Source organism: Marmota marmota, unplaced genomic scaffold (assembly GCF_001458135.2).
Source record: "Marmota marmota marmota unplaced genomic scaffold, marMar, whole genome shotgun sequence".
In the NCBI taxonomy this organism is placed as follows: domain Eukaryota; kingdom Metazoa; phylum Chordata; class Mammalia; order Rodentia; family Sciuridae; genus Marmota; species Marmota marmota.
The window spans coordinates 76267-90955 of record NW_026007556.1 but is presented as its reverse complement, the minus strand read 5'-3'; the positions used below and the strand labels follow the sequence as shown (position 1 = coordinate 90955).

The 14689-nt window shown below is 39.9% G+C and overlaps 1 gene segment (V, D, J or C); it reads left to right on the top strand.

Moving 5' to 3' along the window:
* Positions 1 to 1749: 1749 nt before the first annotated feature.
* On the top strand, positions 1750 to 11578 carry LOC107133736. The segment is given in 6 exon segments: positions 1750 to 1890; positions 1995 to 2319; positions 4852 to 4855; positions 10025 to 10030; positions 11260 to 11351; positions 11494 to 11578. Coding segments are annotated over 6 exon segments (558 nt in total).
* The last annotated feature ends 3111 nt before the right edge of the window (positions 11579 to 14689 follow it).

Below are 14689 nucleotides of genomic sequence, written 5' to 3'. Positions count from 1 at the left end.
CAAAAGTACATACAAGAGGAAGTGAGGGGAAAGGGAAAAATAATACAAGGGGGACAAATGAATGACAGTAGAGGGGGCAGAGAGAGAAGAGGGGAGGGGAGGGGAGGGGAGGGGGGATAGTAGGGGATAGGAAAGGCAGCAGAACACAACAGACACTAGTATGGCAATATGTAAATCAATGGATGTGTAACTGATGTGATTCTGCAATCTGTATATGGGGTAAAAATGGGAGCTCATAACCCACTTGAATCAAAGGGTGAAATATGATATATCAAGAACTATGTAATGTTTTGAATAACCAACAATAAAAAATTAAAAAAAAAGAAATCTCTACATTTTAAATCAGGTAATACTTAAAAAACAATGAAAACCTTACTTGTTATAATTTTTTTTAATTTGGCTTTGTTTCTTCATTTGATATGGCCAATTTTCAGTCATAGAGCAAATTGTTTCCTGGAGAAACAGAAAAGCTTTAACAAAGCAAAAAGCAAGAGTAATCAGAGTTTATTGGCCAAGTCCTAGTGGTATGATTCATGAAGATCATGCTTGGCAGGAGACCACACTGCATTCTTGGCTCACACTCTTGATATGTTTTACAACATGTGGCTCTATCATTACAATATCAGCTCCTGAGAGCACTTGTTTCATCGTAATCAGGGAAATTGGATTATGGTGCTGCTATTGCTCAAATAGTTTGGATCCAAGAACTATGATTGATAAAATTTTTCTCAGTGTGTATAAGGATTTTTTCACTTTTATATCTTTTGTACTTAAAAGTAGCAATAAACTGTTCAAGAACCATTGACTTTTTCTGTATCATTTGGCAAAGTAAAGTGTGTGATTCAGATAGAATGACCACTGAAGAAACTGACTCCAACATTTTCAATAATATCTGTAGCGGAAACCAAAGTTCATTCTCACCAAGCATCATACTCTCCTTACCCCTGGTACTTGGATTCTCAATGGCTTCTCTTATCTAAAGGTTGTTTCTGAATTTTTGTTACATTTTCAAAAACACTGTCACAAACAAATAAAATTTCTATTTAAAAAAAAAAAGAGTTGGATATATGTGGCCACCTGTGGACACAGCTCATGACAACTGAAAATGAGGACAGAGCCTGGATTTCTCCCTACCCACACTTGTGCCCTGTGCCCATGACAGATGGCAGCATGTGTAGCTGAGGGCTCTGTGCCAACTGGATGCTCCTGAGCTGAAGGAGGCCCTCACAGGGAGGCACAGCCTTCCTACTGCAGGGAGCCTCTGAGGCCCTCAGCTGGATGCCTCCCTGGAGAGCAGGTGGCAGAAGAGGGGAGAAGACACACAGCACATTTCCAACACAGGACGGTTCTGAGCACCTCACCAGTGTGTGCACCTGGGAGCTGGAGGAGGGTCAGGGCAGCAGTCGTGTCCAGGGTGAGAGCAAAGACCAGATAACCAGTCACTCTTGCCACACATGAGCTGTTGGACAGTGAACCAGCACTCATTCTTCTGTGTATGATTTTACATTTGCATCAGGGTGTTAACACTGATACCTCCATCATATGATTTTGTGTTTATATTAAATAAATTAAGATTATGTACAATAAGATCATAGCAGAAGCAATTGTACCTTCCTGAATTCTCCTCTGTCCACCATGCTGCCCTGTTACCCTCTGATCTGCTCTCTGTGCTTCTTTACCTAAGCCTCCACCCAGAGCTGCTATATAGCAGAAGGACATGCAAATAGGGCCTCCCTCTGCTCATGAAAACCAGCCCACCTGACCCTGCAGCTCTGCACAGGAGCCCAGCCCTGGACTCCCAGCTCGGCCCACTCAGTGATCAGGACTGAACACAGCTGCTCACCATGGAGAGTGTGCTCAGCTGGGTTTTCCTGGTGGCTGTTTTCAAAGGTAATGAATGGAGAACCAGAGACCCTGAGTGTGTGAGGGGACAGGAGTGAGAGAAAGAGTGGATGAGTGACAGTGTCCTGACCAGGCTGCCTCTGTGTTTGCAGGTGTCCAGTGTGAGGTGCAGCTGGTGGAGTTTGGGGGAGGCCTGGTGCAGCCTGGGGGTTCCCTGCGACTCTCCTGTGCAGCCTCTGGATTCACCTTCAGTGACAACTGGATGAGCTGGGTCCGCCAGGCTCCAGGGAAGGGGCTGGAGTGGGTTGGAGAAATTAACAAGAATAGTGATACAATAAACTATGCCAACTCTGTGAAGGGCCGATTCACCATCTCCAGAGACAATTCCAAGAACATGCTGTACCTGCAAATGAGCAGTCTGAGAGTCGAGGACACAGCCACCTATTACTGTGCTAGAGACACAGTGAGGGGATCTAAGTGTGAGCCCAGACACAAACCTCCTGCAGGTTTCCCAGGGCCATCAGGGGGCGCTCAGCACACAGCAGCTCAGGTGCCCCCTTCAGAGCAGCAGAGGAGAGTGGATGGTTTCTCTCTAGGTGATCAGTGTGTCCCTGGATCCCATCATGGAGAATCTGGAGGTCTCTTCTGCCTCAGATCATCCCATGCTCTTCTCTTATGGAGTCAGGACTGTCTCTCTCCACCTATCTCAGGTTAGGCTGCACAGTACACATGTTAATCTTTGTGCCCCTGTGTGTATATATTTGTTTTTTTCAATTTGTTTTATTTTTTAAATACATGACAGCAAAATGCATCACAATTTTTATTACACATATGGAACAATTTTTCGTTCTTCTGTTTGTATGTAAAGTATGTTCACACCAATTCATGTCTTCATACATGTACTTTGGATAACATTGACTATCACAGTCCACCATCTTTGCTAATCCATGCCCCCTCCCTTTTCCTCCCACCCCCTTGCCTAATTAGAATTCATCCATTTCTCCCATGCTACCCCTCCCTACCTCACTATGAGGCAGCCTTCTTATATTAGAGAAAACATTCAATATTTATTTTTCTGGGATTGGCTAAGTTCACTTAATATTGTCTTCTCCAACGCTATCCATTTACCTTCAAATGCCATGGCTTTTTTCTCTTATTGATGAGAAAAATTCCATTGTGTGTATATGTCACATTTTTTTAATCCATTCATCCACTGAAGGGCATCTAGGTTGGCTCCACCATTTAGCTATTGTGAATGTGGTGCTATAAACATTGATGTGGCTGTGTCCCTGTAGTATACTGTTTTTAAGTCCTTTGGGTACAGACCCAGGAGAGTGATAGCTGGGTCAAATGGTAGTTCCATTCCCAGCTTTCCAAGGAATCTCCGTACTGCTTTCCAAATTGACTGCACCAATTTACAGTCCCAGCATCAACATATGAGTGTACCTTTTCCCCTCATCCTCCCCAACACTTATTTTTTGTCTTCATAACAGCTGCCATTCTGACTGGAATGAGATGAAATCTTAGAGTGGTTTTGATTTGCATTTCTCTAATTTCTAGAGACGATGAACATTTTTTCATATATTTGTTGATTGATTGAATATCCTCTTCTGAGAAGTGTCTGTTCATGTCCTTGGCCCATGTATTTACTGGGTTATTTGTTTTTTTGGTGTTTAGCTTTTTATGTTCTTTATATACCCTAGAGATTAGTGCTTTGTCTGATGTGTGGTGTGAGGGGTAAAAATTTGCTCCCAGGATGTAGGCTCTCTGTTCACCTCACAGATTGTTTCTTTTGCTGAGAAGAAACTTTTAATTTGTTTTCATCCCATTTATTGATTCTTGGTTTTAATTCTTGTGCTATAGGAGTCTTATTAAGGAAGTTGGGGCCTAATCTTGCATGATGGTGATTAAGGCCTACTTTTTTTCCTATTAGATGTAGGGTTCCTGGTTTAATTACTAGGTCCTTGATCCATTTTGAGTTAACTTTTGTGCATGGTGAGAGATAGGGGTTTAATTTAATTTTGTTGCATATGAATTTCCAATTTTCCCAGCACTGTTTGTTGAAGAGGCTATCTTTCCTCCAATGCATGTTTTTGGCACCTTTGTCTCAGATAATTATAGTTTCTCTGTGTCCTCTATTCTGTACCATTGGTCTACCAGTCTGTTTTGGTGCCTATACCATGCTGTCTTTTTTTTTCCTATTGCTCTGTAGTATAGTTTAAGTTCTGGTATAGTGAGGCCACCTGCTTCACACTTCCTGCTAAGGATTGCTTTAGCTGTTCTGGGTCTCTTATATTTCCAGATGAATTTCATGATTGCTTTTTCTTTTCTATGAGGAATGCCATTGGTATTTTAATCAGAATTGCATTAAATCTATATAGTGCTTTTGGAAACATGGTCATTTTGATATTATTAATTCTGCCTATCCAAGAGCAAGGTAGATCTTTTCATATTCTAAGGTATTCTTTGATTTCTCTCTTTAGGGTTCTGTAGTTTTTATTGTATAGATCTTTCAGTGATTTCAGTAAGTTGATTCCCAAGTATTTTATGTTTTTGAGGCTATTGTAAATGGCATAATTTTCCTTATTTCCTTCTCAGAGGATTTGTCACGGATATACAGAAATGCCTTTCATTTACGGGTGTTGATTTTATAACCTGCTACTTTGCTGAATTTGTTTACTAGTTCTAGAAGTTTTCTGGTGGAGATTTTTGGGTCTTCTAGGTATAGAATCATATCATCAGCAAATAGTGTTAATTTAAGTTCTTATTTTCCTATACATATCTCTTTAATTTCTCTCATCTGTATAATTTCTCTGGCCAGTGATTCAAGGACTATGTTAAATAGAAATGGTGAGAGAAGGCTTCCCTGTCTTGTTCCAGTTTTTAGAGGGAATGACTTCAATTTTCATCCATTTAGAATGATGCTGGCCTGGGGCTTAGCATAGATAGCCTTTACGATGTTGAGTTATTTTCTTGTCATCCCTAGTTTTTATAGTGTTTTGAACAGAGTGCAGTATTTTGTCAAATGCTTTTTCTGCATCTATTGAAATGATAATTTCTTATATTTAAATCTATTGATGTCATGAATTATATTTATTGATTTCCATATGTTGAACCAACCTTGCAATCCTGGAATGAATCCCACATGATTATGTTGCATGATCTTTTTGATATGTTTTTGTATTCGATTTGCCAGAATTTTATTGAGAATTTTCGCATCTATGTTCATTAGAGATATTGGATTAAAGTTTTCTTTCTTTGATGTGACTTTGCCTGGTTTTGGAATCAGGGTGATATTGGCCTCGTAGAATGAGTTTGGCAGTACTTCTTTTTTATTTCCTGAAATAAATTCAAGAGTGTTGGTATAGTTCTTCTTTAAAGGTCTTGTAGAACTCGGCTGTGTAACCATCCAGTTCTGGGCTTTTCTTGGTTGGCACTCTTGTTGGGATCTTCTATTTCATCACTTGATATTGGTCTGTTTAAATTGTGTTTATCTTCATGCGTGTATGAAATGTCTATTCATTACAATTAACTTTGGCTTGAAATCAATCTGGGCAAGTCGTATGACTTAAGAAATTCATTGATGCCTTCACTATCTTCTATTTTATTGGAGTTTAAGTTTTCAAAATAATTTCTAATTATCCTCTGTATTTCTGTAGTGTCTGTTGTGATATTAACTTTTTCATAATTTATGCTGGTAATTTGAGTTTTCTCTCTCCTTCTCTTCATTAGCATAGCTAAGGGTCTTTCAATTTGACTTATTTTTTTTAAAAAAACAACTTTTTGTTTAGTCAATTTTTTCAATTGTTTGTTATGTTTTGATTTCATGATTTCAGCTCTAATAATAACTAATTTTAGTTATTCCTTGCCTTCTACTGCTTTTGCTGTAGATTTGTTCTTCTTTTTCTAGGGCTTTGAGATGTAGTGTGAGGTCATTTATTTGTTGACCTTTTCTTCTTTTAAGGAATGAACTCCATGCAATGAATTTTCCTCTTAGTACTGCTTTTATAGTGTCCAGAGATTTTGATATGTTGTGTCTATGTTCTCATTTACCTCTAAGAATTTTTTAATATTCTCCTTGATTTCTTCTGTAACTGAATGCTCATTCAGTAGCATACTGTTTAGTCTGCAGGTGATGGAGAAATTTTTATTATTTTTTGTTAATTTTCAGTTTCACTCCATTACGATCTGATAAAGTGCATGGTAGTACCTCTACTTTTTTGTATTTGCTAAGAGTTGCTTTGTGGCATAATATATGGTCTATTTTAAAGAAGAATCCATGTGCTGCAGAGAAGAAAGTGTATCCACTTGATGCAGGTTGAAATATTCTATATATGTCAGTTAAGTCTAAGTTATTGATTGTATTATTGAGTTCTATAGATTCTTTATTCAACTTTTGTTTTGAAGATCTATCCAGTGGTGAGAGAAGTGTGTTAAAGTCACCCAAGATCATTGTGTTGTGGTCAATTTGACTCTTGAACTTGAGAAGAAATTGTTTGATGAACAGCTGCTTCAATGTTTGAGGCATATATATTTATGATTGTTTTGTCTTGTTGGTGTATGGTTTTGTTGAGCAGTATTTAATGTCCATTGTTATGATTAACTTTGGCTTGAAGTCTACTTTATTTGATATGAGGATGGAAACCCCTGCTTGCTTCCTCCGTCCTTGTGAGTGGTATGATTTTTCCCAACCTTTCAGCTTCAGTCTGTGCATGTCTTTTCCAATCAGATGAATCTCCTATAGGCAGCATATAGGTAGGCCTTTTTTAATCCAGTCTGCTAACCTGTGTCTTTTGATTGGTGAGTTTAAGCCATTAATATTCAGGGTTATTATTGAGACATGGTTTGTATTTCCAGGCATATTTATTTATTATTGTTATTTAACTTGACTTGATTTTCTTTTTTGATTGGTTTTTCCTTTAGGGTACTACCTCCCTCTGCTGATTTTCATTGTTGTATTACATTTCCTATTGAAGGAATATTTTGTCAAAGATGTTTTGTAGTGCCAATTTTGTAGCTATAAATTATTTTAACTTTTGTTTATTGTGGAATGTTTTTATTTCATCTTCAAATCTAAACCTTAATTTTGCTGGTTATAAGATTCTTGGTTGCCACTCATTTTATTTCAGAGCTTGATATATGTTGTTCTAGGATCTTCTAAATTTCAGGGTCTGTGTTGAAAAATCTGCTGTTATCCTAATTTGTTTTCCCCTGTATGTAATTTAATTCCTTTCTCTAGTGACTTTTAAAATTCTCTCCTTATTCTGCATGTTGGGCATTTTTATCATAATGTGCCTTGGTGTGAATCTGTTGTGATTTTGTACATTTGGCTTCTTGAATTTGAATTTCCAATTCATTCTTTAAGTTTCATTGAATAGATTGTTCATTCCTTTGTTTTGGACCTCTATGCCTTCCTCTATCCCAATACATCTTAAATTTGGTCTCTTTATGGTATCCCATATTTTTTGAATGCTCTGCTCTAGTTTCTTACCATTATCTCTGTGTGGTCTATGTTCTTTTCAAGATTACATATTTTATCTTCATTATCTGATGTCCTATCTTCTAAGTGGTCTACTCTGTTTGTGATGCTTTTATTTGAGCTTTTAATTTGATTTATTGTTTCTTTTATTTCAAGGACTTCTGTTTTTTCTTTTTCTTTTTCTTTTGTTTTTTAGAACCTCTATCTCCTTGTTGATGTTATCTTTTACTTCTTAGATTTGTTTATGTAGCTCCTTGTCAAAGTGATCTTTCACTGCTTGTATTTGCTCTCTTATATCTTCTTTGAGTTCACAGAATATTTAAACCATGTATATCCTGAACTCTTCTTTTGTCATTTTTTCTGCTGTGGCTGCCAATGATTCTAATGATGTGGTGTCTTGATTTGTTTGTGTTACTTTCTTCCCTTATCTTTCATGTTGCTCATGTGTCTTCCTTTCCAGCTCTGCAAGTCTGGGGTGTTATTACTCTATAGGTCTGGAGTGCTCTTATAGGGTTTCAAGATCCCTCTTTTGTGGGGAAGGACAATATTAACTATTCCCAATATCCACAATATATCACTATGTACATTTTGTTCTTATTAAGAAATTTACAGTTTAGTCTCAATGTACAGAAATTTTGGATTCAATTATTATCTAAAATATAATCAGTAGTTTCATAAAAAAGGATTATAGTTTCTGATGTTGGACAATGAACTGGGGGTGAGGAGTAGGACAATATGCTGAGGAGAATGGATGTGAAGATATAGAGTTAATATATCTTAGGAAGTGTGAAAGAGAAATCTAATGAAGAGGGTTAGTAGCAAGAAAATAGACAGGAAGTAATTTAGGGTAGAAAAGTATGTGGGATGAGAGTAGAATACATAAAAAAAAACACATATATGTATTTATTTATTTATTTGAATCTGCACAAATAATTTTATTTGTTCTAAAAAATCATATAAATAAAATCATTTATTCAATATATATTCTAGGGAAGGCTTATATCATACAATAAAAAATTTTGAGATTTATCCATGCTATTTTTTTAAATATTTTTTTAAGTTTTATTCTTTTTTTTTATTGGTTGTTCAAAACATTACAAAGCTCATGATATATCATCTTTCATACATTTGACTCAATTGGGTTATGAACTCCCATTTTTACGCCAAATATGAATTGCAGAATCACATCGGTTACACATTCACATTTTTACATAATGGCATATTAGTGACTGTTGTATTCTGCTACCTTTCCTATCCCCTACTATCCCCCCTCCCCTCCCCTCCCCTCCCATCTTCCCTCTCTACCTCATCTGCTGTTGTTCAGTTCTCTCCCTTGTTTCCCTCCACTTTCCGCTCACAACCTCTTATATGTAATTTTGTGTAACATTGAGGGTCTCCTACCATTTCCATATGCTTTCCCTTCTCTCTCCCTTTCTCTCCCCCCACTCATCTTTGTTTAATGTTAATCTTTTCCTCATGCTCTTCTTCCCTGTTCTGTTCTTAGTTACTCTCCTTATATCAAAGAAGACATTTGGCATTTGTTTTTTATGGATTGGCTAGCTTCGCTTAGCATAATCTGCTCTAATGCCATCCATTTCCCTGCAAATTCTATGATTTTGTCATTTTTTAGTGCTGTGTAATACTCCATTGTGTATATATGCCACATTTTTTTAATCCATTCATGTATTGAAGGGCATCTAGGTTGGTTCCACAGTCTAGCTATAGTGAATTGTGCCACTATGATCATTGATGTGGCAGTATCCCTATAGTATGCTCTTTTAAGATCCTCAGGGAATAGTCCAAGAAGGGCGATAGCTGGGTCAAATGGTGGATCCATTCCCAGATTTCCCAGGAATCTCCATACTGCTTTCCAAATTGGCCTCACCAATTTGCAGTCCCACTAGCAGTGTACAAGTGTACCCTTCTCCCCACATCCTCGCCAAACACTTATTGTTGTTTGACTTCATAATGGCTGCCAATCTTACTGGAGTGAGATGATATCTTAGGGTGGTTTTGACTTGCATTTCTCTGACTGCTAGAGATGGTGAACATTTTTTCATGCACTTGTTGATTGATTGTATGTCCTCCTCTGTGAAGTGTCTGTCGGTCCTTGGCCCATTTGTTGATTGGGTTATTTGTTATCTTATTGTCTAATTTTTTGAGTTCTTTGTATACTCTGGATATTAGGGCTCTATCTGAAGTGTGAGGAGTAAAGATTTGTTCCCAGGGTGTAGGCTCCCTATTTACCTCTCTTATTGTTTCTCTTGCTGAGAAAAAATTTTTTAGTTTAAGTAAGTCCCATTTGTTTATTCTTGTTATTAACTCTTGGGCTATGGGTGTCCTATTAAGGAATTTGGAGCCCGACCCCACAGTATGTAGATCATAGCCAACTTTTTCTTCTATCAGATGCCATGTCTCTGATTTGATATCAAGCTCCTTGATCCATTTTGACTTAACTTTTGTGCATGGTGAGAGAAAGGGATTCAGTTTCATTTTGTTGCATATGGATTTCCAGTTTTCCCAGCACCATTTGTTGAAGATGCTATCCTTCCTCCATTGCATGCTTTTAGCCCCTTTATCAAATATATGATAGTTGTAATTTTGTAGATTGGTTTCTGTGTCCTCTATTCTGTACCATTGGTCCACCTGCCTGTTTTGGTACCAGTACCATGCTGTTTTTGTTACTATTGCTCTGTAGTATAGTTTGAAGTCTGGTATTGCTATACAGCCTGATTCACACTTCCTGCTTAGCATTGTTTTTGCTATTCTGGGTCTTTTATTTTTCCATATGAATTTCATGATTGCTTTTTCTATTTCTACAAGAAATGCCATTGGGATTTTGATTGGCATATGATCCAACATTGGGTCCCTCCATGCTCCTACATAACTTCCTCTCCTGTCACTTGGTTGCTTAGTATATTTCCTGAGTGGCCTCATGCTCAGTTCAGGTGGTTCGTCCTTTCACTTATGGATGACTGACATTGCAGACCTGTTAACACAATCAACATGGCCAAGATTTCTGAGTCACAGTTGATAAAAGTTCCTGTTCCCCACATGCTTTCTGTGTAAGGCACATTCCAGTGTTCTTTCTCATCTGAAGCCCAGGATTCTAGAGCTGAATTCTTGGGACCATTGGAAACAATAAAATCACAATGCACAGACATTACAGGGAACATGGTCCTCCATTGCTGGTCAGAAGAACATTTGTTCACAGCATGAGACAGGAACAAGAGGACTGGTCACAGGAAACCTCCTGGGAATGAGTACCTGGGTGGGAATTGCCTTCCCAGGAAGCTCATGTCCGTAGTCTACTGCAAATTACCACAGCTTTTAACTGGAGTTTGACCTGGCTCCCAGGACTGAGGAGGTGTGACATGGCCTCCAGAGCTGGGGCACTCTTGCTGTACAAGTCTGGAGCAGGACCAGCTTCAGGTTCTGTCCCATGTTTCTGTGATGCTGCTTCAACACAGATATGTGGCTCCTCCTCTGTGTGCACAGCAAATAAGGAGAAGGAGTCACACAGTATTTAAATTCCTCAGCCTTATTGGGATAGTCATCAAGGCTCAGGACTTAAGGTCAATATTCAGGAATATGTTATGCATCACAAGAATTTGAATATAGACTAGGAAAACAGAATATTACTTACTGAACATATAATTGAAAGAAATATTAAGAAGTAGAATTAGACAGAATGCTGGAAGAATTGCTGAGTTGTATAGGGGAAACTACAATATATAAATCAATCCCACCCAGGACACTGCTCTATCTTCTCCTGGGGCTGAGATGTGAAGCTGGTGGTCCTGAGCTTCCCCTGCTTATCCTAAATGTCTCTGCTGGTCTTCACTCTATGTGCTGAGCCTGAGCTCCCTCCTGACCCTAAGGGCCCCTGCTGGTCCTCACCTCCCTGCTGGTCCTCAGCTCCCCCTTCTGGTCCTCAGCTCCGTGCTGGACCTCAGCTCCCCCTGCTGCTCCTCAGCTCCCTGCTGCTCCTCAGCGCCACCTGCTGGTCCTCAGCGCCCCCTGCAGGCAGGTGAGTGACAGGGTTCACACTGACTTCCCTCACTGGGTGTCCCCCACTGGAATACACAGCCATATCCTCAGGTTTCACCCTGTTGAGTGCTTATGAAACCTGGCTCTTGAAAGTGTCCCTGGTGAATCTGACTATCTACCAGGCAGATCCCAACCCCTGCAGCTGCAGTAGGCCAAGGACACCTAGGGAAAGGACAGCATGTGCTCAACTCCATCAAGGAGCACTGAGGACCAGCAGGGACTCAGGACCACGTGTGGAATGGGATCTGTTCCACCTCCATCCATCCTTCTAACCCACTCCAGGCCCCTCCCTGAAGCCTGGTGGGTCCAGCTCACACCATGGCTGGGTAGAGAGAATCAGAGTCAGCACAGGTGAGGGACAGGGTGGGCAGGGGCTTCACCAGGCCTGGCTCGAACTTCTGGACCTACACCTGGGTGGGGACATGAGGGAAGAGCAGCCTCACTTTCAGTCAATCACACCAGAACTGCATGCCTACACCCTGCTCCGGAAATCCCTGGGCATTCACACAAGGTGCTGTCACCAGGCCGAGGAGCAGTGTCAGGACCTCAATGCTACAATGAAAGCCCCATGAGGAGGAGACAGGGCTGCTCAGTCAGGGCTGGGCTTTCAGCCTGAGATTGAAGATGAGGATAAAGTGGGGATCACAGGGCAGGACTCCACCCTTCCTAGAGAGGTGTTTGTCTCCTGCTGCTCAGAGTACTGGGGGCTGGGGAGGGAAAACTGGGGGCTCCTTCCTGCTTCCTGCTGGTCCTCCTCCTGCCACCCATCCAGGAATGGTAAGGCCCAGTGGTCAGGGGTGGCAGCACCACACAGAGGGGGTGTTCCCTGCAGGGGTGCACAGCCATGCAGAGGGAGGACACAGGGGGTCACCTCCTGAGGGCCTTTGCTCTTCTCTGTCAGCCACAGGAAGGTTCTGGATGGGTGGGATGGTGTGCTTGTGGGGCTCTTGCAGGTGCTGGGGACAGCATGGTCAAGAGACAGCTCCCATCCTTGTTCCCCAGGGTCAGTGGGGTCACTGTACTCTGCAGCACTCCTGCTTAAACCCCTCGTGATGAAGCTGCTCACACCCCTGGGATCCCTGAGATTCTCAAGTTCTCAGAGGACATCTGAGGCCTCCTGTGTCTGTGCCTGCACAGCTGCTCCACGGGGACTCTGGGCCTCGGGTCACCTCCTACCATTGTCTCCCCCAGTCTCTCTCCCTCTCTCCCCCAGAGCACTTAACACAACAGGAGTTAGTTAATGTCTTCATCTGGCCAGTCACAGGTAGGGTGAAAATCAGGGATTTTAGACTCTTCTAAGAGTGGACAGGGGAGAGCTGGCTCTGCTGAGGTGGGCAGGACAGGAGGGCAGCACTGAGCAGGACTTTGTGTCCACACAGAGACCAGATACCTGTGGTGGTTGCCGTGACAGCACCAGCAGGGAGAGAGTCTGAGGTCCTCAGCTGTGGGGCAGGACCTGGCCTGGGCTCCTGAGGCTGCAGAACCCCCTGTNCTTGAAAAGTATTGGTATTAATTCTTCTTTGAAGGTTTTGTAGAACTCCGCTGTATACCCATCCGGTCCAGGGCTTTTTTTAGTTGGTATTCTTTTGATGGCTTCTTCTATTTCTTCCTTTGTTATTGGTCTGTTTAAATTGTGTGTGTCTTCCTGACTCAATCTGGGCAGATCGTATGACTTAAGAAATTTATTGATATCTTCACTATCTTCTATTTTATTGGAATATAGGGTTTCAAAATACTTTCTTATTATCTTCTGTATTTCTGTAGTGTCTGTTTTGATATTGCCTTTTTCATCCCATATGTTAGTAATTTGAATTCTCTCTCTCCTTCTCTTCATTAGCATGGTTAAGGGCCTGTCGATCTTATTTATTTTTTCAAAGAACCAAATTTTAGTTTTATCAAATTTTTCAATGGTTTATTTGTTTCAATTTCCTTGATTTCTGCTCTAATTTTAATTATTTCTTGTCTTCTACTACATTTGCTGTTGTTTTGCTCTTCCTTTTCTAGGTTTTTGAGGTGTAGTGTGAGTTCATTTATTTGTTGGTTTTTTTTTTCCTTTTTTTGAGGAAAGAACTCCAAGAAATGAATTTCCCTCTTAAAACTGCTTTCATCATGCCCCATAGATTCCGGTATGTTGTGTCTGTATTGTCATTTGTCTCTAAGAATTGTTTTATCTCCTCCTTTATGTCTTCTGTAACCCATTGATCATTCAGTAGCATATTGTTCATTTTCCATGTGATGTAGGATTTTTACTTCCTTCTTTTATCATTGATTTCCAGTTTCATTACATTATGATCAGATATGGTGCATGGTATTATCTCCATGCCTTTATATTTACTAAGAGTTGCCCTATGGCATAATATATGGTCTATCTTTGAGTAGGATCCTTGTGCTGCTGAGAAGAACGTATAACCACTTGATGATGGTTGATATATTCTATATATGTCGGTTAAGTCTAGGTTATTTATTGTGCTGCTGAGTTCTATAGTTTCTTTATTTAGTTTTTGTCTAGAGGATCTGTCTAATGGCGAGAGCAGTGTGTTTAAGTCACCCATAATTATGGTGTTGTAGTCTATTTGACTCTTGAACTTGAGGAGAGTTTGTTTTATGAACATTGCAGCTCCATTGTTTGCTGCATACAAATTGATAATTGTTATGTCTTGTTGGTGGATGGTTCCTTTTAACAGTATATAGTGTCCTTCTTTATCCCTTTTGATTAACTTAGGTTTGAAGTTGATTTTATTTGATATGAGTATGGCCACTCCTGCTTGCTTCTGAGGGCCATGTGAGTGGTATGATTTTTCCCAACCTTTTACTTTCAGCCTGTATATGTCTTTTCCTATCATATGAGTCTCCTGAAGGCAGCATATTGTTGGATTTGTTTTTTTGATCCAGGTTACTAGCCTATGTCTCTTGGTTGGTGAGTTTAGGCCATTAACATTTAAGGTTACAATTGAAATATGATTTGTACTTCCAGTCATGTTTATTTATTTATTTATTTTAGTTTGGCTAGTTTTTACTTTTTGGTTATTTTCCTCCCCCTTTACTGAGATACCTCCCACTGTTAGTTTTGGGAATTATTTTTCAATTCCTCTTCTTGTAGTATTTTGCTCAAAATGCTTTGCAGTGCTGGTTTTCTGCCTGCAAATTCTTTTAGCTTTTGTTTATCATGAAAGATTTTAATTTCATTGTCAAATCTGAAGCTTAATTTTGCTGGATACAGTATTCTTGGTTGGAATCCATTATTTTTCAGCGTTTGAAATACATTGTTCCAGGATCTTCTCGCTTTCAAAGTCTGTGATGGAAAATCAGTTGTTAACC